The sequence below is a fragment of the Ammospiza caudacuta genome, chromosome 2 (assembly GCF_027887145.1).
Source record: "Ammospiza caudacuta isolate bAmmCau1 chromosome 2, bAmmCau1.pri, whole genome shotgun sequence".
NCBI classification, from domain to species: domain Eukaryota; kingdom Metazoa; phylum Chordata; class Aves; order Passeriformes; family Passerellidae; genus Ammospiza; species Ammospiza caudacuta.
Window position 1 is genome coordinate 54937158 of NC_080594.1, and position 20202 is coordinate 54957359.

The 20202-nt window shown below is 42.0% G+C and overlaps 1 protein-coding gene across 1 annotated transcript; it reads left to right on the forward strand.

Annotated features, from left to right (window-relative positions):
• Nucleotides 1–365: 365 nt before the first annotated feature.
• On the forward strand, nt 366–6270 carry CCNA1 (cyclin A1). Its single transcript, XM_058799962.1, has 8 exons — nt 366–503; nt 1605–1845; nt 2067–2188; nt 2860–3083; nt 3697–3901; nt 4769–4882; nt 5546–5679; nt 6002–6270. The coding sequence occupies exons 1-8, from the start codon at nt 369–371 to the stop codon at nt 6051–6053; spliced, it is 1227 nt and encodes a 408-aa protein (XP_058655945.1). The 5' UTR covers nt 366–368; the 3' UTR covers nt 6054–6270.
• The last annotated feature ends 13932 nt before the right edge of the window (nt 6271–20202 follow it).

The following is a 20202-nucleotide window of genomic DNA, read 5'->3' on the forward strand; positions in this document are numbered from 1 at the left end:
CTGGCGGGGCGGCGCGCCGGGGGTTGAGCCGCCGGGCTCCCAACCGGCCGCGGCCAACAGCCGCCGCCTCCAGCGGCCGCGCCTACGCAGGGCCGGCGGGCGGCCTGGGCGGCGCAGGGCGGCCGGAGCCTCCTGTGGGCTGGTGGCGAGCGGAGCCGGGCAGCGCGGTGGGGCACCGTCATCCTGCGGGGCGGGCGAGAGGAAGGGGTTGCTAGGGGCGCATTTGTGGTCGTTCGGAGGTTTTTTTTTTTTGTTTTTGTTTTTTTTTTTTTTTTTTTTTTTTTTTTAAATTATTCTTTTCCCCCCCGCGATTTCGTTTTATTTCTGTGGGTTTTTTCGCTCCTCCGAAAGGTACCGACGTCGGGGCGATGCATCGCATCGGAGAGAAGAGCCGTGCGGGGCGGCGGGAGTCCTGCCCCGCGGTCCTCCGCAGCAGCAGCGGCCGGGCCGTGCTGGGGGTGCTGACGGAGAACGGGCAGCTGCAGCAGCGGCCCGGCGGCCAGGTGAGCCCCGCTGCCCGCAGCCCTGCCGCCCCCCTGCCCGCAGAGCCCGGCTGAGCTCCGCGGCCCGGGGCTGGCAGCCGCCGGCATGAGCGGTGCACGCACCTGCCCCGAGGCTGCCGGCAAAGACCTGGCGTGGCGGGGTGAGAAGGTGACTCGGGCTCCAGTTCTCAAGCGTGAGTTTCCCGAGAAACCCTGCTGGTAACCGCACAGTCCCACCCTGCGGGTGTTTCCCCGTGGAAGTAGTCTGCGTAAATAATTCATCCTGGAAGGAAGGGATACTACTCGGCCGCTTACCCTCCACAGTGTTGGGGGTGGTGTAAGGAAGGGCCGTCCACTGACCCGAAGCTCTCATTGCTGTGTGGCTAGCCGTGCTCACTCCAGGGTGCCAGTGCTTTCAAGACGTTCAAGTTAATGACGTGTGGTTTTTCTGCCTTTCTGTCCCTTGAGCCCTCCTGGAGTCTGCTGGTGGGGCAGGGATAATGTTACTGTTCTGACCTAAAATAGCAGCTGGTATGGGTGCACAAAACTCTTCTTGATTTTGGCTGTATAAAGCCCCTAACTTAGCTGGTGGCTTACTGATAGATGGTGTGAAACATTGTAGCCTGGTCACGCGTAGTCCTAGGGGTTGCGATGTTTAAGCTCAGAAATTCAAACTTCAGTTTTTAACTCTGCTTGAAGTGCCTTCTTGCAGATGCAGTCCTTCCTAAGTCTGTGACAGTGCTTGAGCACTTTTGTTAACTTGCTGCACTTGCAACTGCTCCTTGCCAGAACTGAATGTGTAGCAGGCTGCACTTCCCAGCCCCATTAGAACTGAGCAGCACCCATGTTCTCCTTGGTGGGAGGCACCGAGTATGATGCTGCTCCCCTGGTTTCCTGACTTTTACTACTCTTAATTCTTTCTGTGAGGAGTCTGTCACAGCAAGACAGCTACAAGTGGCACCAACTTCATAGGCATCAAATGTAGCTAGTTGGTGGGTTTTGCATGAACTTCTGTTATTGGTGTCTGTTACACTAGGAAGTGATTTTCTTTTTGAAAACTAGTGACACACTGTTTTCCTCCTGAGCTGCCCTCCCACAGTGTTACTGTGTTCTCTGCTTCAGGGTGCTGCTATCAAGCGCTTCTCTGGCTTTGAAAGCACCATCACTTCATCTAGAAAAGATGAAGTGCCCAACTGCATCATCAGTGCTGCACCAAAGCAAAGTTTTGCTATCTACATAGATGACTCAGAAGATAAAGAAAACTACAGCTGCCAAGTGTCTGAAGAGCTGGAGTTAAGCCACTGTGAGCTGGATACCAGTGCAATGACATCCACTATTCACCGGCTGTTGGATCTGAGTTCAGGTAACTCCTGTTACTGCTCAGATGGTGTCCATAGCACAGCCACGTGTAGGGTGGTTATGAGTTGTGAATTGTAAGCTAGTGAGTAGCTTATGTGACAACAGATAGCACTGCCAGCTAACTTGGATTGTGTCTACATGAGGGGCAATACTTCTGAGCTAAAATTAGCAAGAGAAAGTCAAGAGATTAATGATAAAAATGTCTTGCTGCTTCCTACCTGTTAGGCTCTCCTATGGTAGTGGACACATCCTTCCAATCCCAGCCAGAGGATCACATGGAAGATGTTGTAACTCTGGCTGTGGGAGAGTATGCAGAAGACATTCATCAGTACCTCCGAGAGGCAGAAGTAAGTTGCTGTGAGAAGCTTATAGGTATCTGTGGTAGGCTGCAATATTGCAAAGATCCAGCCACTGAACTACAAAGAAGAGGAAGTAAATAGTAAAAAGTAATTTCTAAAGGCAACATATAGTCGGTGATAAGTTCTTTCTGGATTAATGCATCCCTGTTAATTCCTATGATGGGAGCATCTCTTGACTTGTTTGGTATGAAGAATTCTTGCAGATGGGCATAGAATGCTGAAATAATGCTAAAGCAGTTTGATGTGATCTCACTGACTATAGCAGTAGGTTTTCCTACCTTGTTGTGTCAGAGCAATGAAGTGCAGTCTCCTGATGGGAAGAAGAGGGAAAATCTGCTTGGTTCATTTTCAGGTCCTTCTGAATGGCTCAATTGATGGCAAAGGCTGTCCATAGTCCAGGAAGTGTTTTACTATTCTCCTGCTAACACCAAAGCTTCAATCTATCTCTTCAGTCTAGAAATACTAGAGATGTAGAAATTCTAGAGATGCCACTAGCTGGCAATAATTACCATTAGCACAATAATTGTACTTAGTACCTCCAGTTATTGAGTGGGACAACCCCTGCTCTTTTAGTGTAAGTATAAAGAATATTCATGAGTTCAGCCATCCATGGTTCTCTTCAGAGTGATCGTCCTGATTCTTCAACTCTTTCCAAACAGGTAAGATTTAGGCCCAAGCCCTACTACATGAAGAAGCAGCCAGATATCACAACAGGAATGCGTGCTATCCTGGTAGATTGGCTGGTGGAAGTAGGGGAAGAGTATAAACTTCGGACAGAGACTTTGTACTTGGCAGTCAACTTCCTGGACAGATTTCTTTCCTGCATGTCTGTTCTCAGAGGGAAGTTACAGCTTGTAGGAACAGCGGCAATTCTTCTGGCTGCGTAAGTGTTCCATCTTCCTAAATCTTGGTGATCCAAAGCCTATTTTTGGGCATAGTCTAGTAATGTAATTTGAAGGAAGGAAGGTTTCATTAGTAGATAGCTTTTCATGATGTCTCAAGATTAGCAACATAGGCTCCTTTGGTACTATTAAAATGAAATATTTAATGTTGAATGTGAAAAGTTGTAGTGAATGTGAAAAGTTGAAAGTGAAAAGCTTGTAATCATAAACACAGTAGCAGAAGCAGTACAGTGTGAAACTGCTAGCCTGTAAGGCTGTAATGGACTCAGTTGCAATCTTCAGTTGCCCTTTAACTGCTCTAACTAGACAGAGTTAGCAACATAGCTTAGGGGTGCACGGGTGTTTGTCTGGAGTGTGCTTTGTTTCTGAGAGTTGCCCACTGAAAGCTTGCTGTTAAGAGCTAACAACGTGAGCGTATGTCTATCTAGACCAATGACTTGGAGTTCCTCTAGGTATATTTGCCCAAGTTTGAAACTAAATTGTTAACTAGCCTGGAGGAACCAGTAAAATTAGAGCTTTCCACAAGTTTTAGTAATGTCATGTTCTCATATAACTTCAAAACTGAAAAATGTGGCTTCTATATCCCTTTTTCAGGAAGTATGAAGAGATCTACCCACCAGATGTGGATGAATTTGTCTATATAACAGATGATACCTACACAAAGAAGCAGCTGCTAAGAATGGAACACTTGCTTCTCAAAGTGCTGGGTTTTGACCTAACAGCCCCAACCATCAACCAGTTCCTCCTTCAGTATATTCAGAGGCGTGGGATCTGTATGAGGACAGAGAACTTTGCAAGGGTATGGACTATCTGCCTTCTGGGACTGAGGGGGAAGAAAGTGATCCTTAAAGGAGAACTACTTGCATTTCATGAAGCTGTCTTGGCAACAGGCCTAAAACTGCATGTTTCATAGCAGTGGCTTGTGTGCTGAGACTTTTGGATAGATGTCTCATGGAAATCCCAGGTTTGGTCTGTCTTGTCTGGTCAGGGGATAATTCACTGACCAGGCAATTAGATGGTAAAAATCTGGTGGTTTTTTTTTCGAACAGTGCCTGTGTAGCAGGCTTGTCCTGGATTTGGTGCAACTGTGTATTGCTCCACAATGACACAGAATATACCTGCATAGCTGCATAGGAGTTGCCTGGAGTGGGCAACCATGCTTAGAAACAACAAAATTACAGTAAAACATCTGACCAGCTGCTTCTCTGCAAAGGGTATAGGATTGTACAATAACTCTACTCCAACAGAACCTATATTGTGCTTCTTAGATCTGTCAATTTATCCCTGATGTCCAGGTGTTTATCTATATAAACAAGAGCCTTAGCAGATAAGAAGAGTGTGTCTGTCATTTTTATGAAACTTGACTTTTCTGAGTCTTTACCTGTAAAATCAAGTCAGATCTGATGATGGAACCAGAACTTCAGATTAGATTAGATTAGATGGGTTAGTCTTTGGGAAAATGTGGTCTTTCTGTCCCCCCTGAAACATGATAAAGGATCTTCTGTAAGATCAACAGGACTGGAATGCTAATTCTTCTCACTAAATACATAGTTTGTGCTTTTATGCATCACACTGAGACCATTGACAAACTTTAATACTTGCAGTATTGGACTGATTGTACCAACTACGTTGATTCTTTTTGAAAAACTTGGATTTTCTTGTTCAGTATCTTGCAGAGCTGAGTCTCCTTCAAGTTGATCCTCTTCTGAAGTACCTTCCTTCACAAATTGCTGCAGCAGCCTACTGTTTAGCAAACTATACAGTGAACAGATCTTTCTGGGTAAGAACAACAACTGTGCGTTAATAAATAGCTCAAGCATTTTGTTATTGTTAGAACTGAGCTGAGAAGGAGTAGCTACAAAGTATATTGTTCTGAAGGCTGAAATCCTAGGATGAGTAGCTGTTCTTGAGTTAATGAGACTACCTGATAAAAATGACTGTTAAGTAAACCTGAAATATCCTGCCTCTTCTCTGAAACAGAGGAGATTTTACTGTCTTGCTCACTTGTCAAGGCTGTACCAAAGGCCCCACAAATGTCCTAAACTACACCCCCAGATACAATTCAGGGTCTTTCTGGGAGAAAGGGGAGAATTGATTCTGGCTACTTAAGTGGCTATACTGCTGTGTAATTGTGGTTGCTTTACCACAAGCCTTGGTAGACCTTCCAGCTCTATGTTGGAGAAACAGCTTTAGTGTAGAGTAAGATCCAGAAGAGATGTAATGGATGGACATGCTTAGAGCAGAAGGAGCTTGTCAGACTTCATGGCACCAAGGAAGACCTAGAGTGGAACTGATGGCACAATACAATTGAATCTTTTTCATGCTTAAAGAGTCTAGAGTGAGCTCTGATGTAGTGAAAAGAGTTTCTGCTTCCGTGGGAAACCCATCTTCTAGATGGCTGCTGGCTACGGTAGAGTAACACTGTTTTTTCTCATCTGACCAGCCAGAAACACTTGCTGCGTTTACTGGATATTCCTTAAGTGAGATAGCGCCTTGCCTGACTGACCTGCACAAAGCATGCCTTGATGCATCCCATTGCCAGCTGCAAGCCATTAAGCAGAAGTATAAGCACCCAAAGTAAGTAACCAGTATGCCAGTGTCTTGGATAGCTGTAAGCACAGGATGACTCTGGTTTTCCAGCTTGGGCTGTGGCTGTTGTAGTTCTCTTACAGTTGTCAGCCTCTAGTTCTGAAACAGAAGCCTCCATCAGCCCCTTGAGCAGAAAACTTTTCTGACCAGAAAAGTGATTAATCCATTAGTATGCAGAGGCGTTGGATAACAACTTTGTCTGCAATGTTGCAAGATGATGCTTCTCTTCTCCAATGTATTGCACAATCAGGTGATAGTTTAGTTGAAAAATCTGAAGCCAATATCTGTAGTCACTTCATTTCTATTCCAGGTACCTGCAGGCGTCTCTTCTGGAGCTCCCAGCAGTTCTTCCTCTATGCTAGACACTGTGGATCCTGGACTTGAAGATTACTGTGTCCCAATCAACAAAGCTGGTCTAACATTTCATAGAGCACTGCGGGTCATGTGTCTGTAACCACAGTGATCAGAATGGTTTTTAAGCTAATATTTTTTAATGAGATGCCTTTTTAAAAATAGGTATTAGACTATAGCTCTTAACATAACTGAAAGCACTTTTAATAAATGTCTTATTACACTTTACTTCTGTGAATCTTCTGACTTCAGTTAATACCTGCAGTAACAGTGAGTGGAATGAATTTTTGAATGTTTTGTTTTGTTGTTTTGGTTTTTTTGGGGGGGTGGGAGTTGTTTTTTACTAAATAGCTGTAAGCACTCATAAGCTGGCTGGAGTGGATAAAGCAGAGCTTGAACCACCACAACCTGGCATCCCTGGAGGTGATTTGCTGTAGTCCTGTTTGTTCTTTCTTTAATGTGATAAGATCCTGTGGGCATGAACAGAAGCTATTTTCTGTGACTTGTTTACTGTATCAGACCAAGAACATCCACATGCAATTGGTCTTTGAACTCTGAACATGTTTGTAGAAGATCATCAATGTTGAGGTAAAAGTCAGACTTCCCTTTATGGAAACAAAATAGGGGATTGCCCTGCAGGGAGCTGGGAGAATGTGGCTGGCAGAGCATTGGGAGTTTTTCATACACTGATGAACAGACTGCATTAGAGAGCAATGCCAAAAGCTGTGAGGTACTGGAACAGCAGGGTTGATCTGGATGGCTCCTGTGTCATTCTCGTAGTGTGGGATGTTGTTATAACAAACCTGTCTGAGATGACCTCTCATGTCACTAGAGCACTGCTGATCCTGTGTGAAGGGAGGGCGATGGGACAGAGCTATTAGCTATCTTAGCCTGAGCTGCTACATGGTCTTGTGTCCCACTGTCAGGTATTTGTTAGGTAGTGCTTCAAAAAACCCCAAACATCCAAACAGGGCACCACCTTGTACTCTCAAACACAACCACTGTCCAAAGTAGTTTAAAAAGTTGGTCATATTGGTCAACAGGTAGAGAACTATGATCCACTCATATAAATGGTAAGGTAAGTCTGAGGTGTGCTCATACTGCAAGAGTTTAAAACTTCCAGGGCTTACTGCTTCCTAAGAGAGTGATCTGTACAGTGCATTATGAGTTTCCAAGCAAGAATAGGTTTAACACTTGACACCAGTATGCAATTCAGCAGACATATTAAGTAGCAGCTAACAAGCTGCTATTTTAATTTAAAACCTGATTATGCCAATACGTGTGATGAGGCTCTTAGCTTTGGCATTTCCTCAATTTATGTAAGACTTCCTTTCCCTTAAATCCTCCCTGTGCAGCCTGATGGATCTTTCTAGCAATGCAAATTCTTGTATTTCTCTGAAGTGGAGGTAGTGGTTGTGACTGCTTCACTTGTCTCAAAGTAAACATCCTTTAAGGGAGGAGAGTATTCCATTTCAGTCTAGCACAGTCTTGTGCTGCAGTTTCAGTCTAGCTCTTGGTCTCTTGCTTCAAACACTTTCTAATCAGTAGAGTGAATTTGTCTTGATATGTCTATGATAATGGACAGTGAAGTGACCACACATCCCATGCTCATGTCTGTGGCATTCATTTTGTGATGGGGGCCTCAATCCATATTTTCTTCATGCACTGAATTTCAAGGCTTGTGGACATATGATCTAAAGGTGGGATATGAACTTCACTCCTGCCTGCAGTCAGCTTCTTTAAAGAGTGTCTCAGTGCAAGGGCTGTGCCTGTAGCACCTACCCACAACAGGCAACTCTTGGCTGCTTGTTTCACAAAGAAGTGGTGAGTGCCCTGAGCAAGTGTTGCTAAGTCTGCCCAGCTTATAATTATCAGCTTGTTTGGTGTTTCAGGCTGAACATAAAATATTCTGAAACCCCATGTTAATAAGATTCTACCTGTAAGTAATTGTGCTCACTGAACTGCAGCTAACTAGTATTGGGTATTTTCAAAGCAGAAATGAATGTCTCAGGTGCAGGACTGTTTTTCTTGTGTTACAGGAGACTAAAGATTTGTGGGGTCATGCTGCAGCAGTAATGGGGAAGAGATGAGTTTTTGTTCTTATGAACAGTCTAAAACCACAGTCGTGCTTCATGTTCCTGGGCCAATAGACTTGGTGCATCTAACAAAGTGAGAGTCTGAATTTACTAAGTGTTTTAATATCTGGAGTCTTTCTAGAAGCTACACTTTTGTTCTGTTTTACTTTCTTAAATTTAACTTATAACTGCAAGGCTATTGCAGCAGTTTCACTTCACATTCACAGAGCTTCAATTCTTTGGTATACAAATAAAATATACCTGGGGCTTTTTGGTGTTTTTTATGATATGTGAAGACTGTACTTCATCTGCTTTCTTGTTTTGTAATGATTTTGCAACTCAGCTTTTGACTAAAATATTGTTTCAGTCCAAGGCTAAAAAGGGTAACAAAAAAAAAAGTAGTTAAAATGAAGAATCACATAATGCTGCAGTCTGAATGCTAATAATGGGTTTGGGCAAGATGGATTAAATTTTAATTTGTGAGACACAAGAAACTCATCTTGAAGTGGTCTCATCTGAGATCTGTAATAATATAATTTTGAAAGTTCCTGCTCTAATCTCACTGCCTTTTGTTGAATTTGTCTTATTCAGAGCTAGGGAAAAAGATTTACTGCTGTTATAGGAGTGAGCCTTGACTCTTCCAAGGTGAGTTCTATCTCCTTTCTCTTTCAATGTGAATCATCACACTTAACTCTGGCCTACCCCTTGTGGGCTGTTCTCTGCAGATGATACCTGAGATCAAGTGATAGAAGATGCTACAGTTGGGCATATAGTGGTAATCAAGGTGAAATAATGCTGTTTTAATAGATGAAGTGCTTGAATACAGATGCAAAAACACGTAGGAGTACTAAAGGTTGTACTGAAAATCAGGTATACAGGAAGATGGATTTATAAAGAGGGAGATGAAAGCAACCCAAAAGAAAGCTTTAAGTTTTCAATGATGTAGTGCCTCTGCAGTGTGGAGAAGCTAAGAGGTATAAACCTCACAACCTTGTGTGATCCTTGAAACAAAACTAGAACTAGAATGAGATATAGATAGAGATATCTATAGATATAGATATGGCTGAAGACAGCCATATCATGGAAAAAAAAATAAAAGGTAATGGATATTAAAGCTTAAACTGAGATGGTCTCAATTCTTGACCATCATCCTTAGTGTCTTGTAAACCATGGCCACAAATAAAACTTTTGTTGTTGTTTGGTTGGTTGATTGGGGTTTTCTTTGCTGTTGTTTTTTGGGATTTTTTGTTTGGGATTACTTTTGTTCAGGAAATACTTGGACTGTGGCAGTTTTGGAAATGCCAAGGATGATCATGTTCAGTTTTCTCTGCTGTGAAGGTCAGTCTTTTGAATGTCAGCATGTATTTCAAAGGCTGAATATTGACTTCTATGCAGGTCACAGTGTCTTCCCCCAGTTAAAATTTACTGGGACAAAAGCTACTGGTGAAACAGCAGGCTGAGCACATCCAAGGAGCTTTGAGGGATCACTCAGTACTCCTAGTGGAGTAGGTTGGAACTGAGGTGTTGAGGATTTTATCTTTGATCCATGATATTCAGTTCAAGAGGTCTTTAACACTGGTATTAGAACAAACATGAACATCCCTAATCTTATTCTAGCAATTTCCATAATATCATGCTGCAACTTTCAAGAGACTTGGCTGCCTGATAGTGGTTTTCTGTGTTGTAGTTAACATTTTTAACCATTAATTTCTAACAATATTTTAGCCATCTCTGGTGTTTTGAGAAAACTGTCCTTATAACTGGAGATGTATTGTGGATCCACCGTTCCCTTAAGATTAACAGGGATAAATGCTACTTGATACTTTAGGGGAAGGTACTGGCTTAAAAGCTATGGTCTGCCTTTGTTTTCCTCTTCTCTGGGGTGAGTTAAGGATGACTGAAAGGTAAGTAGGTGTTTAGAGAGAATGCTTTGATTGTGTTCAGAACAGTTAAGCTGCAGAAGGTTGTCTGCCTTACTGGGAAATCTGGCTGTGTGATTAGTCTGTGTGCATACCTACTTGTTGTCAGTTCTACAAGTGACTCAAATTGGCTCTGATCACTGAGGTGGGTTCTTATTTTAGCCAGTGGCCTTGAAGCAGCTTGTGGGGCTGCTCTTAAGCATGAGAAACAAGCCAGCAACATCACTTATTGCTTCCTGGGTTTAAGCTTTTTATTTTGCAATATTCCTCAGCACCTGCTTCCCCAGAGCAAGATCATCTTCCTCTATTGAAGAGCTGTACAAACTGTGCTAGGCAGATGTGAACTGGAGGCAGTACAGGCCCATCCCCTACTTCTCAGATCTTCTAGAACTCTTAAGCTAGCTCTTCTGAAGTTTCTGGGGTTCTTTAGTATTTATAGTGGATGTATGTATTTTCCCATTGCATAAGACAAGAAATGCATGGAATACTTTGTTTTAGCTGTTATTTGTTTCATACTTCTCTTGTATGGCATCCTCTACTTTCTCTTGGATGCTTGTTTATATTGCATCTACTTAAAATGCAAAAAAGACAAAGCTTTGCATGATGAAATGTCCATTATAAACATCCCTGACAAAAGTTTATGGAGAATGTGCTCTGCAGAGATATAGAGAAACAGTGGATTAGGCATAAACCTGTGTGATAAGTAATGTAGCCAGTTACAGCTCTTCTTCCTTGTGCTTTGTCACTGTAGATGGCAGTCCTGCAAGCATTGAAGAGAAACTTCAGACAAACTTACAGGACAGCCTACAGACAGATACTGACCACATGATAGAGTTAATCCTAAAGTAGATGCCTACCTGCATCAAATTAACTTGTGTCTAGGCCAAGAAAGACCAGGCAGTCCTGGCCCGAATCCCTCTGAAGATGCTAAAATTATGGTTCTGTCTTGGAGTTTTGCACAGTGCTTGCCTGTAGGGGGATAGAATATAAGAAAATAAAGATAGTGTAGAAAGTAATCTTACCCCTAAGGAGTTGCAGCTGGCCAATTATCAAAGATTAGGAACATGCCTGACTTTAACAGGCCACAGCTGTGACCAATGAGAAGAAGAGTGCTATAAAAGAGTGGGGTGGCTGGGTGAGATGGGAACTGGAGTCAGTTGGCTGCTTTGTGAAGAAGAAAGAGTCAGTGCTCTGAGGAGATGTCCGTGAGAAACACCAAGAAGGTATGAAACTTTTGTGAAAAGGAGACAGCATTATGGATTCCCTGCAATAAGATGACAATACTTGCCCAGTTAGGCTGTGCTGGTACTGAAAAATAATTGTGGACTGAGCAAGGACTGTTTCCTGGCCAAATGTCTGTCTCCATTTGGCTTGTTTCTATGATTCTTTGGGCTGGCTAGCTTTTTAAGTAGATTTGTCTTGGAGAGTGCTTTTGGAGTAGGACAAAATAGTCAGTGTGAGCTAAAAGGCTGTGAGGGTGTCTGTGCTCAGAGCTTGTGCTTGCAGTCTGCCCCTCTTTTGTCTTAGCAATGTGTCTAGAATGACCAAGTGTCCCTGCCATTGACACCAGTAAATACCTAGTTAAACCATAAAGGAGTCTTCAGACCTTGTTTTTCGATCTTCTTTAATAGGACACAGAAGAGCCTTACTGGAGCCAAGTGCTGAAAAACCAGGCTCATGATGAAGCATTGAGTTCTGGCAAGAAACAGTCTCCTCCCTCCACCATCTGCTGCCAAGCTGCCTTTTCTGCTTGTTTACTGTTGTTTGTGTTTTGATGTGTAAATTACTTTAAAAAGTAAGAGAGGGCGCTAGACCCCACAGCATTCAACAGATGATGTGAGCTCCTTACAGCAGAGTAATGTAAACTCCCTGCTTGCTTAGGTAGACACTGTACCAACATGTATCCCAAAACAGAAGAATCCATTTGCACGGGTTTTTTTCCCTCATAAAGAGGATAGGAATTTCTGAGCATTAATGAAATGGATGGGAAAACAGAGTGCAGATGAGCAGCAGCAGCAGTGCTGTTCCTGCATGTGACAAGGGAGTGAGGCACTGAGGTGGCAGAAGCAGGTTCTCTCTGGAGCACATCTGCGTAGCACAGGCTTTCCAATAGCACACCTGTCCCAGTGCAGGGTGTACTGTCACCTCTGTTTGCTGAGGAGGCACAGTTGGAAAAGACCTTGAGCCGTTTGCTTTGTTGAACAGAGAGACGCTGTATCCTGATGGTTTCCGAAGAACAGGCCCAGAAGAGGGCACTAGCATCCTTGGTCTGGGGCTTGGAGGGAAAGCTAACCTCAGCGTTCCCCAAAAGGGTCACAGTCCAAAAAAGTGTTTGGTCTTGGGTTCATTTTTACGTGGTTTGCATGTAGACTAGCAATATGCATGATCACTGCATCAACGTGGCTTTGTTCAAAAAATTTTTTGTGAAATGTAACCAGGATTTAGCAAAGTTGCAATGTAAGGTTGTCAGCTGTGCTGCTTAGCTCTCACATCTGGTGATCCAAGGATACTTAGACAAAATAAACTATCTTTTCAGGACCTCTCTAGTCTTGTATGTGAAGCTTGACTCTTTGCCCTAGTTTATCAAAATTTTTCTCTAAGACTTTTTTCTCCCTGGCTATAAATCCAGGCTAACTGATGTTGCCTTAAAGCTTGATTCAGAGAGGATAAAAATATGATGGAAAGTGCTTTGCTAATATTCATTACATAAGTCTTCTGTGGAAGCAAGTCTGATGTAGGAATGGCTCCTTATATTGTAGATTGGGCAGATGAAGCATTTCCAATATTACAGATCTTGTATGGTTTATGTATGAAAGAGGGGAAAAAATAGCTATAATTAAAGTTTGAATGTGTTTCTTTTGCTCATTGAAAATTTGAATGCTGGTTTGTTTTGGCTGGGGTTTTTTTCAGTGTAATCTAACTAGATGGAGAGTGTTTATGTACGACAATTGTTGCCCAGTTCAGATATTTAAGTGTAATTTTTTCATCTTGGTCATTTTGTCATTGTCCTGTCCCAACATGAGCTGAGTTTTACTTTCACAACCTGCTCATCCATTCAAATTTATACTTGTCTTTTTCTACAGCTATTTCTAAAATGTGTTTGCTCTCATTTTTAATCTGTTAAATAGGAGGCAGAAGCTGCACTGTCAGAGTCAGTGGAAAACTTTTATCCGGAGCAGTCATCTGAGTGCTGCAGTGGTGTCTGACAGTTCAATAAAAAACTTCTCAGTGAAGCTTTTTAAGTCAAAGGGAAATGTTTTCTCCTTGGACAGTTATGTTGCTGAGCTATGACTGAGCCTGTATTCCTTACTCTCTCTGAGCTTTTGCAGGTATTTGTACAGATTTATTTTAAGGCAGTTGCTGAGCTACATGTCATGTGCACAGAGGTACAGGCTGCCTGGGACACTCCATGGAGGTTGGCTAGAGGAAAAAAAAAATGTTTTGCTCTGGCTAACAGTAGCAGCTTTCTGGAGGTGGTGTTGTCTCTGAATGAAATAGATACCAGGGAGAGCAGAGTGTGTTCACATCACACAGGTGTGTCTTCAGTAGGCACTTGGGCACCTGTGAACAAATGCAATTTTCCACACATGCCTGTGCACTGCTAGCTGGACATTGTGCTCCTTTGCTCCTTCCTCTCTCTCTTTTCTTGTCATTTGGTGACTGCTCACAGCTTTCAAATGAAGTGGAAGCATGATGTGGCCCTGCAGAGGCTCCTTTGCCAGCAGGATAACACTCTGCAGGATTCTTGGCCCAGAGCCAGCAAGTAATAACTATCCCATGGGGCACGATTGGCACACTAGCAGAGCACGCCCAGTTTTTAAAGTATCTCCCTGCATCCAGTCTTAAACATGAGGTTGGCTCTTGACCTTCCATTACTTTTCCTGTATCACCTGGTGTAAAGATGAGCCCAACAGGGAGCAAACAGCCTCTGACTGCCCTATTTTTTCTGCAAGTAATCAGTGCAGAAAGCTCTGCTGCAGTTTGCCAGATTTTACCTCACAAAACTTTCTGCAAATGGCTTATTGTTTTAGTGCATGGACTTCAGGCCATCATGACACTCATAGCATAACCACTGCTTGTGTTCCCAGATCACTGAGCTGGGCAGTAAGTAAGTGATGTACAAGTGGATTCTGCTGTTGAATATTGTTCTCTGTTTGCTGTATGGGAGCTGCTGATCTCTGTAACTCCCACTAGGGTTAAAGCAAATGCTGACTGCACTTAACTGTGGAAAAATCCTTTATTGTATTTTCAGATGAAACCTCCAGAACCTTTCAAAGCAGAGTTGTAAAGAGAGAAGCTTTTTTTTTTTAAAGCCAAAGAAACAAACACAAAACAAGGTACAGAAAACCCAACACACACCAAATTTAAATTCATTAATCAAAGCATAATAAAGACTATGCTGTCAATATTGTATCAATACTGTACTGAATTGTCTCTAGCACAACAGAACATTAATCAGAATTCCTCCATCTGGAGAAACTTGTGGATCCTTTGGGATGGGAAAAGCCTCCACAAGGTTGGTTGGAAAATGTTTGAAAAATAACAGAACATTTGCCAGTTTCCTGGTATGGCATGACAGGAGTGATCATTCCTGTAAGGATGCGCAAGGAGATTGTGGAAATTTCTTTGTGGTAACTCATCTTAAAGGTATTGAAAAAGTCAAGATTAACATTGAGTGTAATGGTATAAAATTCAATGTAACATTAAAGCTAAAGAAAAAAAAGCTCATTACAGTACTGAATGTAGGGAATCCACCTGTCTTTGATCTATAAATTGATAGAGATTAAAGGCTGTCACTAGGTTTTTTTTTTCTGACCTTATTGAATGCTCCAACTTCAACTAGTGAAATCTTCATGGAATCTCACACAGCCATCAAATGGGGCCTGCATTTCATGATCAGAGTTTAGGATAGGAACATATTTTACAAATATTTTTGCCATACTCTGCATCCAGGGATGATGATACTTCTGCCTAGACCCCTCCATTTTTTGATACAGAGCTTGGCTCCTAATTTTTCGTAAGGAAAGATCTCTTGGCACTGTAGAAAGCTAAGGAAATACATGCCGCTTCCACTGCTCATCAGTAAACACTTGGACTGAATGAGTGGGTAGTCCTATTGTGGCCAATCCCATTGTGCAGGGGCTGAACAGATCATGGCTTCTTGTTCAGAGAACATGATTACTCTTTTGCTTAATTCATTGTCTCATTTGTATTTGTTCTGTCTTTAATAAATGCTTTGTAGGATCCTGCTGAGCAGACTGCTTTTCAGTTGTTTCAGCAGTGAACCTTTTAAGTTAGTTTGTATGAATAGTCTCAAAGCAATAGAAGAAACCTCTGTGTACAATTTGAAATAAGTGTGTGTTAGGATAGTTGTGGGTGATGGTTAATTAGAAGGCTTGTTGCACCTCAGGTTTTGGCGACAAAAAGTGATAAGGTTTTTTGCTCGATATTGAGTCAAAGTGTATAGAGGCCTTAGCTGATGTTGTCTGTATAGATGCATCAATTTTTAAGGTCAAAAGCAATTATCAGACTTTCTAAGGCCTTTAACCATGTTTGGGTGCTACTAAATCCCTGTTGAAACCATTCTATTTTTGACTCTTATATATCTGACTCTAATTTCAATTCCTTTAATTTTCCTTTCACCAGCTAGGCTAAAGAGCCCTTCACAAATTGCATTTTCTTCTCATGTCAGAATTTAACCACAGCAATTAAGTTACCCTATGTTTTTTTTCTCTTGTAAACGAAATGGACTGAGTTTTCTATGCTTGGGGTTCTTTTAATGGCAATAAATTATTTCTAGCTCTTGTGTGTTCGCAGCAGTCCTCCCCAGTTACTGAACACCCTCTCACAACATGGATATTGGGGGATAGGATGCAGCTCTCATCATGGTCTCATGAAGGCAGTAAGTGTAAGCTGCAGGTCTGCAAGGTCCACAGTCCCAGGGAAAATAATTTCCTAATGAGTACTGAGAGTAACTGCTGGCAGCTTCACACAGCTGAAGATATGGCTCTTGCTGAAGCCTGGTTTTAATGTTTTAATGAAAGCTGATTCACCAATTTTTTCCCAGTGTATAAATCAGAGGCAATCTCTCTTCCTCCTGGCAAGCTATCCAAGCCATCAGTTAGGCAGGATTTGGCCAGATGTCTTCCATGCTGAGAAGCACTGCTAATGTATACTAACTGTAATTATTATGCTAGTATTAAGTATCAACTTCTGGTTTTTATATGAAATCACTGTCACTAAATGACTTCAAGCTTTTCCAGTATTTATTTAAATTTCAGAGGTAATAGTATGGATTTTGATCCTTATTTTGTTTTTGGTAATGCTCACCTCAGTGTTGCTTGGATGGTCAGGCATGGCTTGGGCTTCTTAACTCTCCTTTTTTCAAAGTGTACCAGAAGCAGATAAATAAGGTAAAGGAGGATAAACAGTTTATGAAGTCAAAACTCTGAAAGGAGCAGGCAACTTAGGGGTGAAGGACACAACAGAGCCTGAGGCATGCAATGATGTCTTCCCCCTAATCTTTCCTGGCAGCATCATGCTGATGCTTTCCATCTGCGGTGGAAGAGGATTGAGTTAGGGAACCTCTAATTACATGGCTCTGCTGGGTGTCTGTGGTGAGGTGCTGGCAGCAGGGGGCTGCCCTGTGCAGGACACAGATGGTTCCAGTTGCCCCTGACCCACACACCACAGGGCACAGCTGAACCCTGCAGCCAATGTATGGCTCCTCAGGGCAAGTGTATGTGAGAAAGGAGGAAAATACCGGAGGGAAGACTGAGGCTGGGGGCAAAGGATTCCTCTGCAGCACTGGGAAAGGGTCCCACACCAGAGCAGAGGGAGGCATGGGGGAGGTAGAGTGTCACAGGCAAGCCATTACAGACTGACTGCATCCCTGTGCACTGCAGTCTGGAGGGAGGCCAGGCCTTGGGAATAAGGAAAGGAAAGCTGTTTTAAAGTTTGCCTCTTTCTTTCCCACTAATCAGTTTTCAGGAGTGCCTGAATGACTAAGAAGTCTAGGACTTTTGCAATTTTAGAGACTCGCACTCCCAAGTTATTTAGACACTTAAAAACTGTCAGAATCAGTGGTAATACTTGTCCATTTCACTGAGCAGCTTGTTTTCATTTTGAAGTGCAGTAAGAAGATGATTAACTGAGTCACTCATCTCTGATTTATTTTATCTGATTGCACTGCTAATATAGCAATGGGTTGTTGTAAACCATAGTAATGTTTCTTTGACATTATTTAGGGAAAGCTTATCAGTATTGCAGGAATTGAAGTGTTGTAACGTACCAAGAGTAGAGATGTGGCTGTCTGGATCCTCAGAAAGATTTTGGATTTTCAAAGTAGTGGCAGGCTCCACCTCTAGCATATAAGGGGGACATATGCTGCAATTTTTTTGGTCATCTGACATTTTGCAAAACATTGTATTATTAATCTTGGTTATGGCAGTAACTTAAAATCGTTTTTGCATTTGAAATTACTATGTAAACATATTTACTTAAACTTTCATAGGAACCAATGCTGTAAAAATGTCTCAGCAGCAATCCAACAAGAAGGCTGCATTCTGTTCACTCCAGGGCTGGCAGTTCTGCATATTTACATATTGCCTCTGCATTAATAATTCTAGGCATAATTGATTTCCATTTCTGGAAAAGACTGCATATTGCATTAGATGTGTTGAGCAGATGAGCAGCTGCAACTGTATGCTTTTTTGCCCTTTGATGTATTTTATGGGTAATGGCTTAAAGTCCACATTGACATTACCTAAGTGCAGTAGCTTTATGCATTTTTATATTTTTTTTTAATCTTTCCAGAGATTTTGCACAGTTGTTTTGCAAAATGCTGTGTTTATGACTTCCTAGAAACAGATGCAGTGCTTACTGACTAAAAGGAGCCTGGGAGTTAGGTTTTGAGTTGCTTTGAGGCAGAAATGTGAGGTAGGGTTTTCAAAGGCACTCAGTGTTGAGCTAATCTATATTCCCATTGGAGTAGGTGGGAGTGTCAGAACTTCCAGGCCTGCTTGAAGGAATGATGTGAGGCATCATTTCCTTAGTTTCTCTGCCTGCAAAAATGAAGGTTATAATAATCCCTCACAGCCATGTCAGTTGATGTTTAGTAAGAGGAACAAAAAAGCATGTTAAAGTGTCATATAGCAGGAAAGCTTGTGTGTTTGTGACTCAGAGTTTTCTGGTTTGGTGTTTGAATGGCCTAATTTTACCTCCCTTCTTCTGCAAAAAAAAAAAAAAAACAAAAAAAAAAACCAAACCAAAACCGGCATCTGGGATTGGTGACATCTATTCAGAGAAGGGATCTGGTCAAGAACAAAGACAACTAGCAATAGATGAGGTGCAGGGATAGGTGGTTGTTTGGAGCTTGCCAAGAACGAGGGATAGTGAAGCTAGAAGGAGGGAATATGGGGAGGATAAATCTGACTCTCATTAAATAATCTGTGTAATCTTCCCTTCTCCAGAAGACTTTACTCGTGTGAGTTAGAGCATTTGAAACTGCTTGCACAACCAGAAGAATAAAGCAGTGAGGGAGGGGGAGGGGAAAAAAAAAGGAAAAACACAAAACAAAAACCAAACCAAACTCAGAAACAAAGTAAAACCTTATAAGTCTTTGGGGCTTGATGCCAGCCCTACCAGGAGTAAGGCTCCTCCGGAGGAAAAGAGGAGATTTAAAATACTTTGTTTCTAGTCTGTCATACAGCACTGTTTTGCCCTGGGGCATCTCTGGATAAAAGCTGTGGGTCAGAGATATCTGCTGTTGATGGTTTAGATGCTCAGGAGTGCCTGGATTCAATTGTGTTCCTACTAGGGCAGGTTAAGCCTCTTCAGTTTTTCATGGTAATTGTGACAAATGGGAATCCAGGGGCTGAGCTCTTTATGTCTGAAAATCAAGCTTTCTGTGTGGGTGGTTGATAAATAGAAGTCCTGAAGCTGAGTATGTTGCCTTCAGCTCTTCTGTTACTTTGGCTTTTTTTTAACCTGTAAAGGTAAACCTATTTCAACATAGCTTTCTGAAGATATTCTGAGCATTTTTTCTGAACAATTAGCAGGTGTTAAAATGTATATGATATAAGAAAACAATATGTTAGTTGTAAGACTATAAACATGAAAATATTTCTATGTGTGCCTAAAAGAAAGAAAAACCAATTTAGCCACCACTGGGGCTGGGAAGGCAGAAATGTTTAATGTCTTTTCTGCTTTAACCTTCACCCTTTTGTGGTTTTAGTTAAATATTGTTAGTGACAACATGATGAGAAGTGATGAGAGCTATGATAGATATAACATTGAAAGAGTGAGTCATTGGCAATCCCCTTCCATGACTGGAAAGGAAGTATGTTTAAGAAAATTGTTAAAAGAAAATTTAGGTTTGTGCAGGTGTTTTGTTTTAATATGTCATTTTGATTTTTATTTTCTTTTAAATTTTTTAAGAGAGGCTTTTGTCTATGATGACACCTAAGGGAAATATGGGTGTCTGTTAAGCAATACAGGTAAGGATTCTGCTGCCTCAGAAATGGGAAGGGCAGATAAGTGCATGAGAAGATGCAATAGTATGATTTTTATGAAACACTGTAGAACTGGTAGGGCAGAACTCATATGACATTGTTTTTTACACATTTTCCCAGGATATGAGTAAAAATATGGCTCTTTACCTACCACTTCTGCCTAATCAGGATATAGCTGGAGGGCTTGCTGACTATCCAATTGATTGTTTTTGCTCATGGTGGCACTCATTAAAACGTGGTTTGGAAATGCTGCTGATGCAAGAGAAGAGAAGAGAATAAAAGCCAGCTCATGCTCTCATGGCTCTGTGGACTCAGCACTCTTCTGTGTATTCATACTGTCTTTGATGCAGCTGCAGATAGCCCTCAGCAACATAATAGCTAAAATGAATATTAGCCATAGGGACTTGTCCCAGTTGTACTCGTACATCAAATGCTCCATATTAAAATTATATTAATAATGAAATTGTGGTGGGTAAACACGGGCTTCTGACAAAGGTTATGCCTTAATGCTTATGGAGATCAGTATCAAGTGGAAATTAAAATGCTGATATGAAATCACTGTTTAAAAGGGCAGGTGGTTTGTCTTTGTACTTTTTCAGGGAGGAATGTGATCTGTCCTTCAATAAACATAACTGTGTACCACCTGGTGCCTTG

Excerpts from the sequence above, each read along its gene's own strand:
- CCNA1 (XM_058799962.1), top strand. The coding sequence starts at position 369 with ATGCATCGCATCGGAGAGAAGAGCCGTGCGGGGCGGCGGGAGTCCTGC. Across the intron at positions 1,846-2,066 it reads GCTGTTGGATCTGAGTTCAG|GCTCTCCTATGGTAGTGGAC; the intron begins GTAACTCCTGTT and ends CCTACCTGTTAG. Across the intron at positions 2,189-2,859 it reads AGTACCTCCGAGAGGCAGAA|GTAAGATTTAGGCCCAAGCC; the intron begins GTAAGTTGCTGT and ends CTTTCCAAACAG.